This window comes from Polyergus mexicanus, unplaced genomic scaffold (assembly GCF_030449975.1).
Source record: "Polyergus mexicanus isolate NDT 795.1 unplaced genomic scaffold, iyPolMexi1.0 SCAF_15, whole genome shotgun sequence".
NCBI classification, from domain to species: domain Eukaryota; kingdom Metazoa; phylum Arthropoda; class Insecta; order Hymenoptera; family Formicidae; genus Polyergus; species Polyergus mexicanus.
Window position 1 is genome coordinate 2,844,254 of NW_027223335.1, and position 21,145 is coordinate 2,865,398.

A 21,145-nucleotide genomic window follows, 5' to 3' on the forward strand; every position below is an offset into this window, starting at 1 on the left:
TTATTGAACTTTTTGCTTATATATTATGTTTCAATTTGAGACAGCTAGTACTGGCAATATTGAAAAATTATTTATATTTTATGCATATATTTTCATTCACATATAATGTGTGTCGATCAAATATTGATTAAAACTAAATACAATCATTGATACACTTTCTAGCTTTTTAATATCATGAATGAAATTGATATGGTTGATATATTTCTAGGATTGTTTTTTTTTATTGATAAAAATTTTACAAAAGTACTATCCACTGCCATCTAGCATGTCAGCGATGCATTTTAGTGTGAAAGTTTGTTAATTTTCCGGTAGATGGCACATGGTGAATAGAAAATTGGGCAGTGTTTTCAACAATCTAGGAACATAAGAATATCATATTGCTATTTTTTCGTAACATTTATTTACCATTTTATGAATATATTTAATAATAAATTATAAAATGTCAAAATTATATATGCTACTTGAAATGGATTTTAAATCCACAAATTCGTATAGTTTTGTTTCTGCAGTCTTTTTATAAGAACAAAAATTTTGCACAACTTCGATGGTACATACATTGATGTTATATATTTTAACTTTTGTCCTAAATTTTGTAAAAAAAGCAATATATTTATTTCCCTTTGTATAATAATGAGATTTTTTATCACATTATTCTTATTAATTTTAGAATATCTATTTTCAAACATGTGTGTCTGTGTGTGTCAATCCACTTCCCGTGACCGCTTTCATGAGCAGAAATTGTCGCCACGTATCTCGATTGAGTATGCTCCTCAAGAAATCATAATCCTTCGTCACACATATATATCATAGTACGAGACACATAATGGTATATGTACTCGATTGAATCACCATTTTCGATGCGTTTGACAGATGACCGACTGTCAGTGTTTGGCAAATTTGACAAATTAAAAACTAAGTAAACAAGCCGATATGGAAGCAGTACCGAGATTGCCAATGATATGGTTCCAAGTAAAAGTCAGTCCAGAACCTACTACTTTTGGACCAAAACTTAAACAGGTAAAAATCTCACAATTTTATATTTGGCTTTTTATATCTAATTAGTCAGGTCTTCGCGCTATGCTTCTAGCATTAATTACATATCTGCCGTTTGTGCGAAATGTCAAAGTGCTAATAAAAAACTTGCAATTACAATGTTTCTAGCATAATGCAACCTGTCTATAGCTTTACTAATTTGTATTGTTTTGTCCCTTTTTTCAGTATATACGAGATTTTTATAATGAGGATCCTGAGTCATATAACAATGAGATACACCAATTGGAAAGCTTACGCTCGATGGCGGTTAGGCCACCCGTCGATATGGCCGGCTGTGTGCTGCTAAAAAAGTACTACAGCCAGTTGCATTTTCTTCAGAGTAGGTTTCCCATGAACAAGGATGGCCCCGCCGCAGTTACATTTACATGGTATAGAATTATATTTTGCATTATAATATTTTAGTTATGTGTGATTGTATAACAGAAGTGTTTAAGATTTAATTTAATTATATACATAGATTTGTATAACTGTAAATTTTGTCTATATGAATTGTGTGATATTTTCTTAGGAGGGATACTTATGCGAATATGGTGTGTTCATTGGCTAATATTCGTTTTGAAATGATATCCATTTTATACAATATTGGCGCAATACATAGCCAATTAGGCGCACGCACAGAAAGAAACAGTGGGGATGGAATGAAGATGGCATGTAGTCATTTCCAATGTGCAGCATGGGCTTTTGAACATTTGAAGACTAGTTATGCCCAAACATTTGGCATGGATCTAGCGCCAGAATTAATGACTTTTATGCACCAGCTTTGCTTAGCACAAGCTCAAGAATGCATATTGCAAAAGAGTATGTTGGATAATCGTAAGCCAACAATTGTAGGTATGTGTTGTCAGTTATATTAATCAATTTAAATAGTAATTGTTTAGTTTTGTCTGTTACTGTAAGATATATGTATTATACAGCAAAAGTTGCAAAGCAAATAGTAGATTATTTTACTATGGCGCTAAACACATTGGAGCAAGGTGGAAGTGAAGATGGAACTGTATCTGACACAGTGGGTACCAAAATTTATAAAGTAAGTAAGATTTATAATTTTTATATTTATTATTTCATACACAATTTTATAAATACAAAAATATTTTGTAGATCAATAAAATTAACAACTTATCATAAATTTTTGCAGAGCTGGAAACGTTATGTCAAGTTTAAAAAAGCGTATCACTCTGCCATTACATATCTTTATCAAGGCCTCACAGCTGAGGAACAAAGGAAAATGGGAGAACGAGTAGCTTTTTATAATGCTGCGTTAACATCCCTTAATGAAGCCCATGCAATTTATGATTTTGCAAATGTTAAAGAAGAAAAAGCTGCAGTGGAAGAAGCACTCACATTTACAAATGATGTAATAGAAGGCAAAAGAAAAGCTGCTAAAAATGAAAACGAATTTATCTATCATGAGGAAGTGCCAGAAAAAGAAATCCTTCCTATAGTGAAAGGCGCTTCTTTAGTTAAAGGAATATCATTTAATGTAAATGATCCAGAAATATCAGGACAAGATATATTTGCAAGGTAATATTTTTTTTTTTTCCAACATGTAGTTCGATTTTATTTTACTAAGATAAAAACATAACTGAAATATTTTTTTTTTTTTATTGCAACTTTTTCTTTCCTTATTTTTACTATGATTGAATATGTTATTATAGATTGATCTCTTAATATGTGATTATCATAACATATATTATATATTGTTTTTATAGATTAGTTCCTATGAAAGTGCACGAAGCTAGTTCTCTCTATTCAGAGGAAAAAGCCAAAATATTACGCTATATTGGAGCAAAAATCGAGGAAAAGGATCAATATCTTAACACTTATCTTACATCCTTGAAATTAGAACATATGAATTTATGGGATCCTGATAGCACGCAAACTTCAGAATGGGAATGCTTACCTCTTCCAGAAGAATTAGTCGAACGATGCGCTGCGCTTAATGCAAAACAACATGTCATTGAGGATTTAGTAGATATAATGGGAAAATTATCTGAAACAAGCCAAGATGTTGAAAGTGTATTAAAGGAAATATCGAAACTTTTATTGGATGAAGAACAGAAGTATGAAATTAATCATTTCTTTCGATTTTTTTTGAAAACTTTAAACCATTGATGTTTCTTTTTCTTTCATTTACATAACAATAATCACAAAATGTTGCTAATGAATTTGTGATCTTTCATAGAGAAAAGCAATACCAAGATGCAGTAGGTAAAAGACCACCATCGATAGTAGCAACAGATTTAACTAGAGAAGCTAAGAAATATGAAGAAGCACATAACAAAGCTTCAGAGAGTAATCAAGCTCTGCACAAAGCAATAACAATGCATGTAAAGAACTTAAAAATTCTAGCTCAACCATTGGCTGATTTAATGGCGCATATTCCTTCACCAAGTATATACCTTTCAGGTATCTTTATAATACAGAATTTACATTGATTTTTTATATTTATGTTTAATATATTGTATAAAATAATTATGATAGTTTACATAACTTATTGAAATCATATTTGTAGCACATACGTATATATTCTTGTTATGCTTGATATAGATCAAAGTTCCGAAAAATCACAAAATGCGAAGGAAATAGAAAAAATGCATACTAAAGAACTGAAACGTATATTAAATAAAGTAGACGAAATGCGGATGCAGAGACTTGAATTGCATAGCAAACTACGAGACCAAATCGCTCAAGACGATTTAACACGCTTACTAGTCACAGCTACTTCTGAATCTGCTCCTTTGGATCGTATATTTGCACCTCAGCTTAGCAAGCACCAGAGTTTGGTTAGTAAAAAAATTTTATGTGAAATATTTTGTATCTTTTAATATATAACAAATTAAATAAAACACAATTTAACATTGGATTGCAGGTAAATTTAATAGAACAGAATCTTGCTGCACAAGATAACATATTAGTAGCATTAACGGATGTATATGCACAGACTGCTAATATAAGAAAGAATGTCGAGGAGATATTAAAACGTAGAGAAATGATGATATCTTCCTTGATCAATTCTTATGACGCATATGAGGATTTACTAGCAAAATCGAGTAAAGGCTTAGAATTCTACAGAAAATTAGAAATAAACGTTACAAAATTATTGCAACGAGTTAAAAGTACATGTAAGGTACAAGAAGAAGAACGGGAACAAATACTTGCACAAGATAGCAAAAATACATATGAGAAGATTGATGCGACAATACCGTCGACCTATGATCAAGGACGTATTCGATCTAATAATGGCCTCAAGTTAAAGGATTATTTGAATAGCAGAATGGAAGGTGGTACTGGTTATCAAAATCCGTATTACAATTTATATAAAGGACATACTGCAACATTGCAAATGGATTCAGTGTCAAAGTCATTGGTAACTGACACAGGAAACAAAAACGTAATTCAATCTCCAAGTATAATACCTGTATCGGAAATTCCGTCTTCGTCTACGAGATCATCGCAACACTACTATCCTACAACATATACCGATTATAGAATAAGTTCTTCCCCATACCCATACAATACTCAGACTTATTATGAAAATCCGATTGCCCTAAATCAGAGCTCTTTGCCGACCACTAATACAAACGCTACGGGTGTCTATCAACAACCAGGTTTATCTGCAATTACTACAGATGTATCTAATTCAAGCATGCAATATCCTGCAAATTCTTATCTATCGAATGGACAAACACTACCTGCATCTATCACCACACAAGAGAAATTCCGTGGTGTCGCACATACCAGTTACAATGTTTCCAATACTACTTTGCAATACGACGCTTATCAATCTCCAGCGGGTTATAATAGTTACAACATTGCAACATCGTATGTTCCTAATCAAGAAAAAGCTGCGATTAAAAGTGGAATAATCAAGGTATCCTCGCAAGTTCAACCAGTATCTACAAAAGTGCCCGTTTCTACGATAAGTGCGGCTGTAAACAGTACCATGTCGACAGACGATCAGTGGCAAGGTTCTTATAGCGTTGCGCAACAACCTCAGCAATATGATAATCAACAGAAGACAAGTTTAAGCCAAGATATATCTCATAGTGATCAAAACATAGCTGTCAGACCTCAGCAGACGCTGTCGACGAAGGATAATACGCTCACACAAAATTATTCGCTCCCTCAAACCGGCCATACTGAAATGACATATCTGCAAAATTATCATCAGGATGCTACATATTACAATCCAGCAGAGCTACAAACCCAGCGAGTCCCATATACTCACAGCACATATGACACAACTGTTGTTCCTCCGACACAATATGTGCAATCGCAGCTACCAAATACGAACAATCATCAATCTATACACTCCGTAACATCAGCGAGCGAAAATTCGACGGCGTATCCTTCGAATTTACATAGCATTAATTCTATTCAGTATTCGCAACAGACGAATACGGAACAGAGTAAACAGAATTATGCGGATAAAACTTACGCTGCTTACGATACACAAATGCAAATGAATGCTGTCGCTCCAAATTATCCGAGTACTTATCAAACTTATCAGCACGGCACTGCTGGTACGCCATATCAACAGCAAAGTAGCATGTTATCCGGAGACACATCTAATGCGTACGCTTATTTAAGTAACTCGAGTAGCTCGGAAATAATACAGAGCCACGCGAAACCAACAACGGTGCAGAATTACTCGCAGTCGTATCAATATCCACAGCAAGTTCCTTATTCGGGATACGTACAATATCCAAATTATTCGCAAAGTCAAAATTATAATTACATGCAAAACGCTCATGGAACAAACACAATGGCATACACATATAATCCCCCTGCTAATCAGGCACAAGGATATGCTTATGCATCTAATCTGCAAAGTACACAGACTTCTCAACCGTCTCAGGAGACAACGGTTTCGACAACGTCCTCCGATGTAACAGCTGGTAGCATTTATCATCAACAGCAAGAGACGAATGCGAGATACACAAATGCGGGCAATAATGCTGTGGTCAGCCAAACACAATCATCGCAATATAATCAAGTTTATCAGTCTCAAACGGAAAGCGACACATATTATAGTACGCCTTATGGTCTTCAAATGCAGGGTCAAAGTATGTTATATAATTTTCGCTAATATCGAGACATTATACATTTTTACGCTACTTAATTCGTTTTGTTTCAGCTAATACGATTATAAGATCAGAAAATTACACTAATTACAATCAAACATACATGCAAGCCGTCAATAATGGAACGAACACAACAACGAGCGCAAATCCGATGAAACTTACGACCAAATCAGAGGAAGCGAAATCAAATGTCGATCTTCTCGCCGATCTCGATATTACTATAAATCATGCACCACTTGTGCCGGAAGTACGACCTCTTGCAACAATACAGAAAAAAGAAGAAACTGTAACGGGCGAAATTGCGGAAGATGTTAAGGCAGAAAAAAGCGAGCAAGAGAAACCCCATAATACTGAGCAAGAAGCAACAACTTCCTGCGAAGATAAAAGTGACCATGAGAACTTACAAATTGTATGGGATACATGGTACAATGATGTTCAACCAAAAAAAGATCCTTTAGGAGAACCGGCAGCATTACAAAAGTTCATCAATGATGTTGAGAAATATGAAAAATTTGTAGATAGTTTACTCGTAAAAACTCTAAGCGGAGCTACAAACCTTGATATTAAATGGAAAGAAGTTCAAGACTATGAAGTAAGTTCAAAATTTATCTATCAATATTTATATTAGTCAAGTCACCTATGTCAAACAAAAATATATTTGCAGTAACATATATAAAAATATAAAAATTTATATAAAACGTTTTTTTTTTTTTTTTTTTTTTTTTTTTTTTTTTTTTTTTTTAGGAACGAGAAAATGGCAAACAATCAAGTACTGTAGCATTAGCTCATTCGTCCGAAAATCGAGCGGTCGATTGTATTCCATATGATACAACACGGGTGCAAATATCGTCCGCAGATGTTTCATCTTACATAAATGCATCCCACATTATGGAAATCACGCAATGGATACCTACGGCGTTTATTATAACTCAAACACCTTTAACAAATAAATTGGATGTTTTTTGGACGATGATCTGGGAACAAGAAAGTGAAGTTATTGCATGTTTAGCATCTGATGCTCAGGTATGTATATGAATAGAGATAATATATATTTTTATAGTGTAAAATTATATATAAAAAAAGAAAAGAGAGTAAAGATAATAAAGAAAGAATAAAGAAACTATATATATTATTTTTTCACATAGGTTATATCGTATATTTTTTTATTATAAAAATTAATAATTAATTTTTTTTTAATTATTTTTCTAAATTTATATATTTTAATACACAATTTTTTCACAGTTGAATGGAGAATTATATTGGCCCATTAGTGAAGAGGACAACTTAGACATAGGAAACTTTACAATTTCATTAAAAAGAATAATTAACTATACAACTTATATACAAAGAACTCTTTCTATACAACATAATAAAAAGAAATCTGAAAAAATCGTTGTACACATGCAATTTCTTGTGTGGCCTTCTAAGTAAGTTTACTATAATTAAAATAAAAAGAATAGATATACAACAAAATTAATACATGTTACTTTTCCAGTGGTTTTCCAAGTAGCCCTGGCGCTATACTTGCATTTGCAAGCGATGTGATGACTGAGCAAGCATTAAGACGTTGCTCTCCCAAGCCTGTAGTTGTACATTGTTTAGACGGCGGTTCCTTGAGTAGTTTGTTTTTAGTAGCTGCTACAACAGTATGTCACATACGAGCAGGTTGTGGAATTGTAGATGTACCGCTGGTTTTTAAAGGCCTTGCAAAATGTCGCAAACAAGTTGTGAATAAAGAATCATTGTTATTTGCATATAGATTGGTATTATACCATGCTCAGGACATTTTAATGAAACGTAAGAAAAATAATTTCTTCATGATACTCTTTCAGGAAATTGGTTAAATTACATTCTATTAGTTTTTTTTTTCTTTTTTTTTTTAGGCGGCATTTTATCTTCTACTCGATCTACATTTGAAAATTTTGAGAGTTTTAAAGGAAATAAGGAGAAAACATCAAGAAGATTGCAGTGTCATCCCTCGGACGATTTTCTTCATAATCTTGCTGTAGGAATACATTCTGATCTGGAACAAGGTATATATAATTAGAAAAAATAAATCCATAATTTCAGGCAAGCAAATTATTCCGAGTATTAGGTGTTATTTAAATCTCTTGGAAAATGTCAAATTTATCATATTTTAGGAAAAACTCAAGTTTTAACAAGCGATAACGCATCGAGTAAAAGTTCAACGTCATCGCAAGAAAAATCTAACGGCGGAGTCATCGATCCTTTGAGCCAATTAGATCCTTTGTGGTCCATCAGAAGATAATTGTAAAATGCTAGAGAAATGTAAATTTCATTATGCAACTTTAAACGGACGATTATTTAAATGAAATAGCCATTCCTGTCTATATTAAAGCAATTGAGAAAAAATATCGAGCTAGAATTTTTAAGAGCTTGTATAAATAATGTTATAGAGGAATTATAAAAGGCGTAACAATATGCATCTAAATATTTAAATTAGCCTTAAAATAAAAGACATTTATTCAATTCTTAAGTTTTAACAGTTTTACAGTCTGTTAAATATATAGAATAAAAAATATAAAACACATGCCACCTATATATATTCGCTTTGTATTCATTTTCATATTTATACATCTTGACTTAAACAACATAATCTAATTACATTCTTTTATCCATATTCAATATAGGCTATAATATACGATTAATTCATCTAGATAAATTTAAATCTTTTTATATTTATATTTAGCACACTTTAATAATTAATTTAAATATTTTTGACCATACCTGTTGCCAAGTGAAAAAAAATGAATGTAATATTAAAAAAAAAAAAAAAACTTCAAGAACTATTCGCATATTTTTCAAATATATTTTCTTTAAATATAAAAAAAATATTTTAGATTATTCAATATACCGCATTAGATGCGAAATATTGGTTACAGTGAGAAACATATATTCTCTTTTATATTTAGAGCATAAGCATATGCTAATGTTCATAAACAAATGCATTATTATAATAGCCATGTTATTCAGTATTATATATGTGAATTTTTAATAGGCGTCTCTGCCAAAAAATGTGATAAATACATACAGCTTTCAAAATTCTAATAAACTGCATATAGCAATATTTATATTCATATCGCGTTTCTTTTATCTTTGTGATAACATTTTACTTATAAAAATTTCGATTACAACACGATGTACGATAATACGTAGTATTAAATATCGTAATGTTTATCGTGCAGAACTCATACATCGATGAACCTAAATATCAAAAGCTTTATGAAGTTATAATAGTAGACCCATTTGTATCTATATAATATCGTCATGTTCAAGAACACTTTAAGCTCCTCTATTTCGTAGATCTTTCACTTTGTAAATTCGTACAAGCCAATGCTCTGTCGTATACGCTTCTTCCAATATATTTAATTCAAAATTCTTGTTTCCAATCTCCATATTCCTCACTCTATCGTAACCTGAAGGCTTGCCTGTATTTGAAAAATTAATTGAATAAGAATTATTACAAAATGGATCTAAAAACTACACAGGTTTTAATAAAAAGCCTTACCGCCTTCAGTGAAAACTTGACCGAATCTGTAATAACACATTTTGTACATGAGACAATTGAGCAAAATTGGGGATCCATCTTTATCCACTCGAAATTCGCCTGCAGAATTATAATAATCCCACTCAGTTATGGATTTCCCTTTCTCTGTACTACCGCCAATGCGCACCATCCATAGGAACTTGTTTATGTCTAATTGGAAAGCATAATAATTAATAATACAAGATGCTATTCTATTTTCAGGATCAAAACTCGAGTCAGTTGGCTTTTAAGTATGCCTAAAGATCGAAAATGACACATTATATTTTTACCATCCGATGAGTAGCCAGTCAGCCCTCCAAAAATCACAAGGACATAGTTGACATCTAATTCTCTCATAATCTCATAAGCCTTTTCCTCAGAACTCGCCATCGCCTGACCGACTCTTGATATGTGCGTATTATTCCATGTGTTATTGTCTACTAAGATAGTACGATTTGCCATTGCAGTTATTTGATATCCATAATCCCACCAAGACATAACTTTAGCATTCTGAAAAAGATATTATTTATCTTCATCTTTTTTTGTATAAATTTTCTATTCCAAGAGAGAGAACCACATTAATTTTTTTTTTAATTTTCTAGTAAAATGCTATACTACTAGATATTGTTTATATCTGTATCTTATTAAATACACAAATTTTTAGTTCTTAATTCAAATATTATTTGTTTATTGTCTGAAATTACATAACGATAAAACTTACCTCGGGTGTATTCATACGCAGCCAGTAATATGCTTCTCTAAAATCATCAAAAATCATTCGTCCACCATCAGGCGATCGTGCAGATAGTACGATACTTGGTGAACTATAAGCTTCTGCTGTAACCCATGTGCAATGAAGAGTATAAGAAAAGAAAAGTACACACATTACTATGATGAAAAACGTGGCAATCTGAAAATACATGATATATTCTTAATATTGCATTATTTTTTTTTTTTTTTTGTATTTTAATATATTACATTTTAAGCGTATCTATCTTCAAAAATATTAGAAGTTCTTTTCTTAACTTACTTCACTTCTCAAGACATAATTGTTTTCAAATTTCTTAGCTTTTTTATCGACAACTTTCCCGCTTTCAACTTGTTTCATATAGGTAACTAGTAAAGAGGATGCTCCAATCCCACCCAAAATACACATAACTGGAGCAAGTACTAACATTAAACGTACCATCACTCCCTAAAATATTAAATATTATTTGTGTACAATATAGATAAAATTATTTTTACAGAAAAAATTAATTTATATATTAATTAATAAATTGATACATAAACTAATAATCTATAATATAATGTCAATGAAAAAAATAGTATTAAATATATATATATATATATATATGTGTGTTTTATAATATAATTTTATATTTACTTACTGCAAAATATAAACTAGTAACTCCATATAGAATTAGGAAAATGTTTGAATCTGTTAACTTGGAAAAACAAAAATATAAGCCCGATGGAAACAAAAATACAAGTATCTGTAGGTCAAAGTAGAAGGAGCTCCATGATGTTGGTTGATGCTCCGAAACTGAAGCAATTATTGGAATATGATTTTTGGCATAAGATGGATCAAGCAAAGAATAAAAGCGTCCGGTCCATGGTGATATTTTTCCTTAAAAATAATAAAACAAAAAAGTATATATATATATAAATTATCATATCATTTATCACAAATTAGAAAGTATATATTAAAAGACCTATACCTGTAATAGTTAAAATACCACCAACTATGCACGATGCTGTAACCACTACAATAAGCAAGGCACGAAATAATATTTCAAAGTCCTTTTGGGACAATTTATTTCGCAAATAATCCACTAACGCGTGTATTTGACAAAGTCCAAAAACGCCCAATGCCTATTAAAAAAATGAAATAATTAAATAGCATATTCAATTTTTAGTCACATTTAAATGCAGATGTAAATTTTAATGGCATAACAAATACTTACAAGCATATGTTCAGAACTTTGAACAGGTTGGAAACCAACGAATGAAATTTGCATAGATAGAATTGTCCCTAAACAGTATAAAATGCTATATGCAATATATATTCTATGGGAAAATCTACCAGTCACCATCAAGGTCAGTACATGTAATGGGATCAAATTAATTAAAAAGACATATCCGCCCCACGAAGACACCATATAGAAATATGCTAGCGCAGAGCATGTAGCCCAACATATTGCTCCTGTTTTCACAGCTTTGATCCACATGTAGTATGTGAATAACATGCAAAAGATTGCTATGCCTTCATTATCATAAGAACCTGCAACTGATCGCGATATATAACCAGGTACAATTGCAATCATTGCAGCTGCAAATAGGCCTGATGCAGAATCCTAAAAAAGTAAAATAAATTTAATGAAATGTTTGTTTAAAAAAAAATCGATATACTTGTGCTCGTATCGTAAATAATAAAAATACAAATCATACTTTTAATTCTTTTGTAAGTAGGTAAGTAATAATCGTTGTTAAACTTGAAAACAGTGGAGCAAGGAAGACACAAATGTTACGTATGTTTAATGTAATATTGAGTAACCACGAGAGACGATATAATGTTGCTGAAGTTATCATCAAACCAGGATATATAGTTCCTACAAAATAACAAAATATTTATTTTCACATTAACAAGTTCTTCTTCTGAAAGGAAGACTATATCAAACTTTATTAATATACAATCTTTGTACCTCCAATTATTCTGCCAAGCGGATACCAAACTCGATCATCAAACCAATTGTGAAAACTATAAAATCCATTTTCAGCTAAGTATTTCGTTGTGCGATAATTGAAATAAGGATCAAATTCATGAATGACACTTTCAAATCTTAATACTGAGAATAAACGTGTTGCAAATGCTGTAAAAGATAATTATATATATATAAATAATTTTGTAAGTACGACTGATGTTTTTCTATGTCTAGCCAGAAAAATTAAGATATGTATAAACATACATAAAATTGCTGCTAGAGAAAGTACAGTTAATTTTAAGAGTGTTTCTTGCTTCTGCGCCGTCATGCGCAAACCTCTTGCTTTTACTAATGATACCATGTTATTGCAAAGATACAATTTTCAATGAAATAAATCCCAAGTCCTATAACATCAATCTGCAAATAAATTAAATTTTTAGTTTTAAATATAATGTTCGCACTCAACATTATCAATTAAAAATATTTTGCATATAACTTAAAATACAGATCTCTGAACAAGTTTATTTTACACAGAAAAATAAATCATTTTTAAATTTATTTCTATATTTCTAGATTGCTTAAGGGCACATGTTCGCTATTGTTTAAGGTTATAGTCAAATTGACAAGCAAATATCGACGTGCGCGCAATCAAGCTGAAATAATAAAAGCTTCTGTTTTGAGATAAACACTTCCAATTTTCGAATATCTAATGTGTTTTCAAAAAAGCACATACATTCTCAAACAATGCTGGATTGTAAATTCAACACTGTGACCACGTACACAAGATTACCGGCCGGTGACACATGTACATGTCAATTCGCACATTTTATTCTAGCGTATCATATGAACGTCTAAATAATGTGTTAAGAACTTTCAAAATTAAATGAGCAAAACTTACGAAATTACTTTATACAACAAATGCGAGAAAACAATGTGGCCATTTAAATTATTAAAGGCCGGCAAGAGTTGACAAACCCAACTCTGAATAAATTTTGAAGACTCCATGCGGTGAAAATGCAAAGTTCCAGTTGATGTCAAGAAATAAAGACTGTGGTCGAAAAGATACTAGAAATGCTTCGAAGCGTTTGCTTGAATCAGGACAAAAAGAGTAAAGATTTCTTTATTCTGATTGGTTAATAGAATTTGAAACTTTTTTAGCATCTCCTCGACCGCAGCCAATGGTAGTTACTGTTTTGTCTTTGTCAATGCGTGTTCAATGACTTAAATTTTCATTAATACCACATTCCCGCCAGAGAAACCGGTTACTGACCGGTAGGTTTTATGAGATTTGTACGGTTAGAATTGTAGTGTTTTTGTATATAACGTCGTGTTTAAATTATTTTTAAAAAGTCCTAAAAAAAAAATTGATTGAATTTGTTATAAGATATTTTGTGCAAAGAAAAAAGATGTCGGAAGGTAATTGGTATCCAAATTTATAACATGCATCTTATGTCACGCGATAGATTTAACCTCTCAAACATTTGTAAAACAGATCTTATTAAAAATGAACCTTGCATAATTACACACAGACATAAATTGTGATATAAGTACAATCATTGAAAATTTTTTTATATAATTGAACGAAATTGTATAAATGAGAATTAAAGAATCTATATATATCTATTTTATTAACCTAACTATATTACATATCTTTCATATATTCGAAAGATATACGTTTTTTATAATAATAATGTAATAATATAATTTTTTTAAACTTTTTTTTATCATTTTATGTTAACAAGATTTTAATATTCCTATATTCTTATATTTCTTTTCATAATATACATTTATTTTAATATTCTGCATATGTAAATGGAGATTTAAAAATCTCAAAAAAACATGTATGTATTATTTTTTTGTATAGATAAAGCAGCAATAACAGAAGATATGTGGACTCCATATAAAGAGTTGCAAAATCTCGTTGAAAAGTATGTAATATCAGTTCCTGATGTCCAAGATCCACAATATCATGAATTTACAGAAGCTTTGCGAAATCATAGACAAAACTTTCTTACTATCCTAAAAAATCCAGTATGTATATTTTTTATATCTTTATATGTACTAGATAAATGTAATAATTTTAAAAAAATTAATATTTCTCTTTCTTTCTCTCTCTATTAAAATAGCAATTATATTTTAAATATGTAAGATTTTATATAGATTATTATATAGAAAAGTTATATTCTATATTAATATTATTTTTCTAGCCAAAAAATATAAAAAGTCGCGAAGAAATTAAAAAAGGAGTCACAGATGGTATAATGTTACCTGGTTTGGGTCACCAAATATTATCAAAAGAATTAGTGGATGAGACCATCACTATATCAGATATGTATGACCTGAATGAATTCATGGCATTGGACCTCCTCTGTACTGCTCAACTTCAAATGCCATATCATCCAGGATTAACACGTGGTTTAACAGCTGTCCTCCTATATTATGATGGAAGGAAAGCACTGACATCAGTATTAAGAACATTAGTACATGCTCGCATTGGTCATAGTTGGGCAGTTGATACGCCAATTGCTCTTACCAGATATATCACAGATTATACAAATAAATTGCAAGAAGATGGCCTATTAAGCAGGATTTTATCTTTGTTAGAAGAAATGGACCCTATTAAGGTATTATATTAGAAAAGGAATAAAGAGGATATATATATATATATATATATATATATATAAGGACAATTTTATGTTATACAAAAAATACTACATTTTATGAAAAATTATAAAATCAATTATCATAGTATTGATAAATTATTATTATAATATTGACTTAAAAAAAATAATTTGATAATATTTTACTGCTTCTGTGATTTCTCAAATATTTGGATTACCGAAATGAATTAATTTCTCCAAAAATAATTTTAAATAGGAACAAGATTTGCTGCAACAAAATAGAGCGTTAGGTGGACCCAAACATTATCATATGGTTATGAAACTTTACAATGATACGCGACATGATTTGGCTTATATCTTATACTTATGGTCTGCTCAATCATCTATACCGAATACAATTCTGTTTCGTCTATTATCCATATTGCAAACACGTCAAATCGAATCCGAGATGGATGAAGGAGGGCCTGACAGAATTACACTTGCACTTATTATGGCTGTTTTGAATGCTTTCAATTTTAGCTTCTTGCATAGTCGCGAAAATGGCGAAGGTATAATATTTTAATATCGATATGTCAATATATGCAATTTTTACTAATTATAACTTTTTTTTTCCAGAGTTAATTAATTCAATGCCACTGATAGCAGAGAGAGAAGCACTAGAAGAACTGAATCAAAAATTACTATCTACCAACATAAATTGGGAGAGCGCTGGATTGCGAGGAATGATACAATTTGCTTTAGCAATAGCTATGATAACAATTAAAACAACTACTGCTCAGTTCCAATCTCAGAACATTATTGCAGAGGATGAAATATTAATAGAAGCTGCCTTGGCTAACAAAGCTTTCCATTTTATGGCAGAGATTCTATTCAAAAATAGTTGTAAATATATCAAGTATACATCAACAATACTCTTAATACATCAAGAGGAATTTTATTTTCGCTACTTTCATACACTTATTTCCGACTTTATATTACTGATGCCTGTCAAAGTCAAAGAACTACGTAGTCGAGCTGATGAATCCATGCGTTTAATCCAAGCATTTCAGCAAGAAGGCATTGAACCTCCAATGAATTTAGATAATCATTTTGAATACTTAATGTTGATGGTAGCAGAATTATATAAGGAAGATCCATTGAAATTAAATTTAGCTATGGATTATTGGTGTCATCTTACTGATACGACTCATGTATCGGCTCCTACGTATATCAGCCGTTTGCCCTCGAGACAAGTTGCTTTGTTTAAATTTGTACGACTCGCCGGAGAGATATTGCCGGCAGGTTTATTCGTTCCGTATATGAAAATGATAGCATCTCTCGCTTCATCGCCGCAAACGGCTAGATATGCGTTCAATTTTTTTAAACCCAACGGTAAGTGAAACTTATAAGCAGATTATGCTATTTACGCAAAAACTATACAAATGTCTGTTATAGGATCATCAGGTTCAGCGACAATCTGCTGGGATCATTTTTTTAATTCCTTAAGTCGATACTATTACAATTTAAGGCAGGAATTACCTCCTAGTCAGGATACAGTATACAGGCAAAGATGTCACCCAAAAGGAATCATGCCGCAGGAGGTGAAAGGTCTCGAGGCAGTGCTGTTGGTTGTTCAAGTGATAGCTAAAAACGATGAAATGTCAAGAGTTGCAATATGTGATCATCCGAGTTGGAAAATCTTGCAGTCTCTAATCGGTTTGGTGAGCTGTGCGATGCCGATACCGCTGAAAGGAGTGCTAGTAAGAACTCTTGCGGCACTTGCCCGATCTCCAGAAAGTTCCTCCAGTGTTTGGCAAAGTTTAGAAGCCGCTCAAATTCTCTCGACCATACCAACAACGAGCAGTTATCAACCGAGAGGTGTGCAAACGGAATTGGAAGAGATCGAATCCAGAAACGAAGAGTATCCATTAACGCGCGCAATGTTAGAATTATTAGATGTGCTCACCGATTTTCCATTACCGCGTCTGTTGGGTGTGGGTCAACGAAATCCAGGATTCGATCCATATTTGCATTTTATCATTAACACCGTCTTTCTACGATTTCATACTCGTTCGTATAAAAATCCGGCCGAGAAATGGGAGATTGCGGAAGCCTGCTTGAAGATATTCTCAAAATTTATAAAACAATACGAACCGACTGTCGAAGATTTCGTGGGGTGTAAGATCGAGTTACAAGGTGGTGAGACTACAGTGGTCAATTCAGCTCCAGGATATCACCTGATGACACAATTGCACACTACATCTGAATTATTAAACGTGTTGTTATTCATTTTGAATGAAGGTCGCAATCATTTCGACACCTATGACAATTTTCCGGGCAAAAGATATTTGGAAAATTGCAGCTTTCATTGCTTAGAGATATTGGAACGTGGATTGAAGACACAAAACAATTATATGGCGCAGTTGACCGCTATACCTTCGAACAAAATCATGACTGGATTGTCGCGTTTACTACTCGGAGTGAATCCTCGTACTGGCAAGCCGGATCATATGATTAATATTGTCAAATATGTTTCCTATAACTCGTGGCTACCGAAGCAGGCTTTCGTGGCTGTTGGCGTTATTCATGGCGTGACTAACGAACCTGGAGCAGATTCCGAATTATTGTCAACATTCACGGCGACTTCTGTTTTAGCGACGAATGTTAGGCACGGTTTCGTCGAATGTCTAGACGCAGACAATACTATCTTGGAAGATGGCGACTTGGAAACAGCCAGCAGCGATCAAAGCAGGCCATTGCAAACTGGAAATTGTAAAGAGAGAATTCTACTATTGATGATGCACAGTATCACACGGCCTGCACCCAATCTTGCGCATTACTTACTCGGCTTCAATATAACTAAAGATATCAGGAAGACTATTATTCAGCAACCGGGGATCTTGGGCTTTCCACGTACTTGTCTACATTCCATTTTAGGCATACTGGAACAATCTTTGGATTGCGGTCGCAACAAGATAACCGAAGCCTGTTATTGCTATCTTCATATATTGACGGCTAATAGCAAAACATCGACACCTGTTCTCAGATTTCTACGTACCACGAGCAACCAAGACTTTGTACAAAGACATCTCTCAAAATTACCATTTCAAGGACCAAACAAATCAACCGAGCTTGGCTGCATGTCTTGGTTGTTGAAAATAGCGGCCATTGAATTGCGAGTCGCCGGTGGTGGTTTACAGACTTCTCTGATTCAACGATTAGTGGGAAGTTTCAATCAGGATAAAGATCAAATCGTACTCTCGCAAAAACTACTAATGGATCTCTTACATTATATTGATTTCCAACTGTATTTAGAACCTGCAAAATCCTGGGAATTTTTCGATCCGTCACAAATCGAAATGGTTTTGGGCAAATGTAGTACTCCTGTCGCGTTGATGGGCGGTCCACGGCTTATCGACATCAGAAAATTGCATTCTCTTATTACCGAGGAATTAACTGTTACACAGAGTAGCGCGACTGCTACTCAACGCAAGCTCATGCAACAGGAAGTAAAATCCATACTTGCGCATGCATTGAAGAAAAATCAGACCAAAGTTCTGTCTTATGCAACTGTTAAATTTATGGAAGGTTGGTGCCAAGCTACAGAGATACTCTTCTCCGTCGCGACTAATCAACAACTCCCGGTGACACAAAGACAGAATCTCTTGCTGAATTTGTCGCATGATTTACTACAGAAGATGACGTCCTGCGAAGCTCTGAGTGAAATTAAGACGCTAGTGTCCGGCACTGTTTTGATGTTGTTAGTGAATTTGCGAAATAGTTTCGTAATTCAATCGGACAACGAATTATTGCCGTCGTCACCGTCGAATACGACAATGATGAAGATTATTTTAAGTCATATTTTACAATGGATCATAAATGCTGGCGCTTCCTCACAAAAAGTCATGACGCATCTTTACGCGGCCTTGTTAAATTTTTTGAGTATTGTTGGCTTAGAAAAGTCAACCGAACACGTAAGCGCAATTGACTCAATGTACATCAGTCAACTGGACAATTCGCTAAATCGACTCATGCCTATGCAAGAACGATCGCAACGTTATGCGACGATTCAAGTTATCAATAGTTTCGGGAATCAATTAATGGATATTTTATGCCATAATTGCTCAGGAGGACATGATGTATGCAAGATGCTCGCGCTGTCCTGCCTGGATAAGATCTTGGAATTGGATTACGAGAATGCGTGGATGATTTATTTGGCAAGCAGAGGCTACTTAAAGCACATGATAGACAGCCTACTGGAATCGGACAATCTGCTGCGATGTATGCTGCAACCGGAACCGCAAACATTGCGGCCTTTGTACCTGTATGAGGCGAAGATGGCGATCTTCTGCAGAATGGCTTCGACGAGATTAGGCGCGGAGAGTCTTTTGGAGAACAAAGTTTTATTTTGTATGTCCAGTATGTGCGTGTTTGATCAACATCCTGATGTGCACATAGGTTTCGAGGGTGGTGATTATTCGTTCATACCATCGATCGGGCAACGTTATCAACAAATCTTCTTGCCAGCTTTATATCTCTGTGATGCTTTATTCACCACATTGGGAACAGAGAATCAATCATGTGCTGTACAAATCTGCGGATTCTTACAGAGTCACAGAGATATTGTAGAGATAGCTTTAAGAAATGCATTCTTACACGCTAATGTGTTTTTCTTGAAAGAGATTGCATGTCTCACTGGTGTAATATCTAGATCTGCCAATATAGGTTTGTACTATAAAATATCAAACTTTCTACTCGTATTTTATCTATCCTTATCTCCTATTATAATTACATATCATTAGTACAATTGCTTTTCAGACATGTACAAACTTGTAGATGATGAATTAGCAAAGATAAATATAGATGATTACCAGTTGGAAAATAGTACTGGAATGAGAGAATTGCGAGCACATTTGTACCGGTTGCAGAAATTAATGCTATCGTTGTTGCACAGATTTCAGTTGCAATCAATTCCAATGAATCATAATTACCAGCAAGCCGAAGCAAACCAGCAATATATTTCTTGTATACAGATTGTCGCTAACGTCTTGTTGTATACACGTAATCAAGTAAAGTCTTAAAGAGTTATAATATAAAATGGTCTGCTGTAAAGTTTAAATTAAGTTTAGGATTTCTGGTAGATATATCCGTGCACACACGGATATGTCTACCAGGTAATATCATATAACTATATCTCCATGTTTAGATGCAACACAGTCGTATGGATCAGAAAATACGGAATGTCTTGTTTGATCCTTATTTAATGCCAAAACCCGGAGGAATGCAGGATAAAATAAAAGACACTTCTGGTGGGATGTATTTAGGTATGATAGTCGAACAGTTGGTTTCTGTAACAAATTTGCTACACACCGAATTACCACATATCGACTCTCTTATAAAGAAATCACAGATAGTAACCGACATGAGTACAGCAGAATTAAAGAAGGTAAGCATTACTAAAATTTTCAATCAAATTTGTTGTATAATATGTATATACATATATATGTAATATCAAATCACATGTAAAGTTTAATATGTTGATCTTATTGTCAGTTTATGTCTGAAAACGAAATGGAACTCGATATAGGAAAACAGCGAATACTTGTCGAGCAACGATTGAATCGTTGGGTAAAAGATAAGCGACAAAGTATAAAATATTGCTCCCTTATAATAGAACATGCTTTATATATTCTCTGGAGTCATTTGGATTTTTATACTATGCAAGTGATATCACGGCAAACTCAAAGAATGCACGGTCAGTGATATATTCAATCATAAAAAATGTATATTTATATATAATTTTTATGATTATTCAAGCACTTAATATTTATTATACAGTGTCTTCGAGCGGCATTGATGAGAATATGATAGAATGGAAGGTCTCAACGGAAACATTAATGGAATTGAAGCAGGGACTCGTTTCTATATTTACAGATACTTTTATTACACTGTTATTAGATATAACACATAGCGATTACGCAACAGTGGATTGTAGTTTTATTGAAGCTCTTATAAGACGAATTAAAAGACTGTTACAATTTATAATCATAAAATAAAGAACTACAAGATTTGCGTTTACATTTATAGTTCCAATTTTGTTAATAATTTCATCGATTTTAATTATTCCTTCATACTTAACATGTATACTATTATAATTTA

The 21,145-nt window shown here is 32.8% G+C and overlaps 3 protein-coding genes across 6 annotated transcripts in view; 2 read left to right on the forward strand and 1 right to left on the reverse strand.

The window, feature by feature from the left end:
* Mop (tyrosine-protein phosphatase non-receptor type protein myopic) overlaps window positions 1–8,821 on the forward strand; it is a 39,396-nt gene extending 30,575 nt beyond the window's left edge. The window contains exons 2-16 of the mRNA XM_070307763.1: window positions 871–1,017; window positions 1,219–1,421; window positions 1,562–1,884; window positions 1,968–2,080; window positions 2,189–2,574; window positions 2,763–3,113; window positions 3,236–3,459; window positions 3,601–3,836; window positions 3,923–6,119; window positions 6,191–6,729; window positions 6,882–7,160; window positions 7,380–7,564; window positions 7,633–7,934; window positions 8,021–8,170; window positions 8,279–8,821. Coding sequence (XP_070163864.1) covers window positions 931–1,017; window positions 1,219–1,421; window positions 1,562–1,884; window positions 1,968–2,080; window positions 2,189–2,574; window positions 2,763–3,113; window positions 3,236–3,459; window positions 3,601–3,836; window positions 3,923–6,119; window positions 6,191–6,729; window positions 6,882–7,160; window positions 7,380–7,564; window positions 7,633–7,934; window positions 8,021–8,170; window positions 8,279–8,406 — 5,703 coding nt within the window. The 5' untranslated portion in view covers window positions 871–930 and the 3' untranslated portion in view covers window positions 8,407–8,821. The remainder of the gene's footprint in view (window positions 1–870; window positions 1,018–1,218; window positions 1,422–1,561; window positions 1,885–1,967; window positions 2,081–2,188; window positions 2,575–2,762; window positions 3,114–3,235; window positions 3,460–3,600; window positions 3,837–3,922; window positions 6,120–6,190; window positions 6,730–6,881; window positions 7,161–7,379; window positions 7,565–7,632; window positions 7,935–8,020; window positions 8,171–8,278) is intronic.
* Stt3a (catalytic subunit 3A of the oligosaccharyltransferase complex) lies at window positions 8,679–13,371 on the reverse strand. 2 transcript variants are annotated; one of them, XM_070307764.1, is made up of 12 exons: window positions 13,285–13,371; window positions 12,651–12,803; window positions 12,387–12,554; window positions 12,133–12,293; window positions 11,649–12,038; window positions 11,403–11,556; window positions 11,073–11,311; window positions 10,715–10,879; window positions 10,406–10,594; window positions 9,975–10,194; window positions 9,667–9,855; window positions 8,679–9,586 (listed from the first exon to the last, which is right to left on the reverse strand). In XM_070307764.1, the coding sequence occupies exons 2-12, from the start codon at window positions 12,745–12,747 to the stop codon at window positions 9,441–9,443; spliced, it is 2,118 nt and encodes a 705-aa protein (XP_070163865.1). In that variant the 5' UTR covers window positions 12,748–12,803; window positions 13,285–13,371; the 3' UTR covers window positions 8,679–9,440. The 2 variants fall into 2 exon arrangements, with proteins under 2 accessions (XP_070163865.1, XP_070163866.1); XM_070307765.1 differs by lacking the exon at window positions 13,285–13,371 and adding an exon at window positions 13,120–13,250.
* A 280-nt stretch (window positions 13,372–13,651) lies between these two features.
* On the forward strand, window positions 13,652–21,069 carry Nup205 (nuclear pore complex protein Nup205). Of its 3 annotated transcripts, none has more exons than XM_070308028.1 (10): window positions 13,652–13,658; window positions 14,251–14,417; window positions 14,594–15,010; window positions 15,264–15,555; window positions 15,623–16,378; window positions 16,442–19,711; window positions 19,805–20,055; window positions 20,193–20,432; window positions 20,540–20,741; window positions 20,825–21,069. In XM_070308028.1, exons 2-10 carry the CDS (start codon window positions 14,274–14,276, stop codon window positions 21,040–21,042), a joined length of 5,790 nt encoding a protein of 1,929 aa, XP_070164129.1. In that variant the 5' UTR covers window positions 13,652–13,658; window positions 14,251–14,273; the 3' UTR covers window positions 21,043–21,069. The 3 variants fall into 3 exon arrangements, with proteins under 3 accessions (XP_070164129.1, XP_070164128.1, XP_070164131.1); XM_070308027.1 differs by lacking the exon at window positions 13,652–13,658 and adding an exon at window positions 13,722–13,802; XM_070308030.1 differs by lacking the exons at window positions 13,652–13,658; window positions 20,193–20,432; window positions 20,540–20,741; window positions 20,825–21,069 and adding an exon at window positions 13,722–13,802 and having other exon boundaries at window positions 19,789–19,906.
* The last annotated feature ends 76 nt before the right edge of the window (window positions 21,070–21,145 follow it).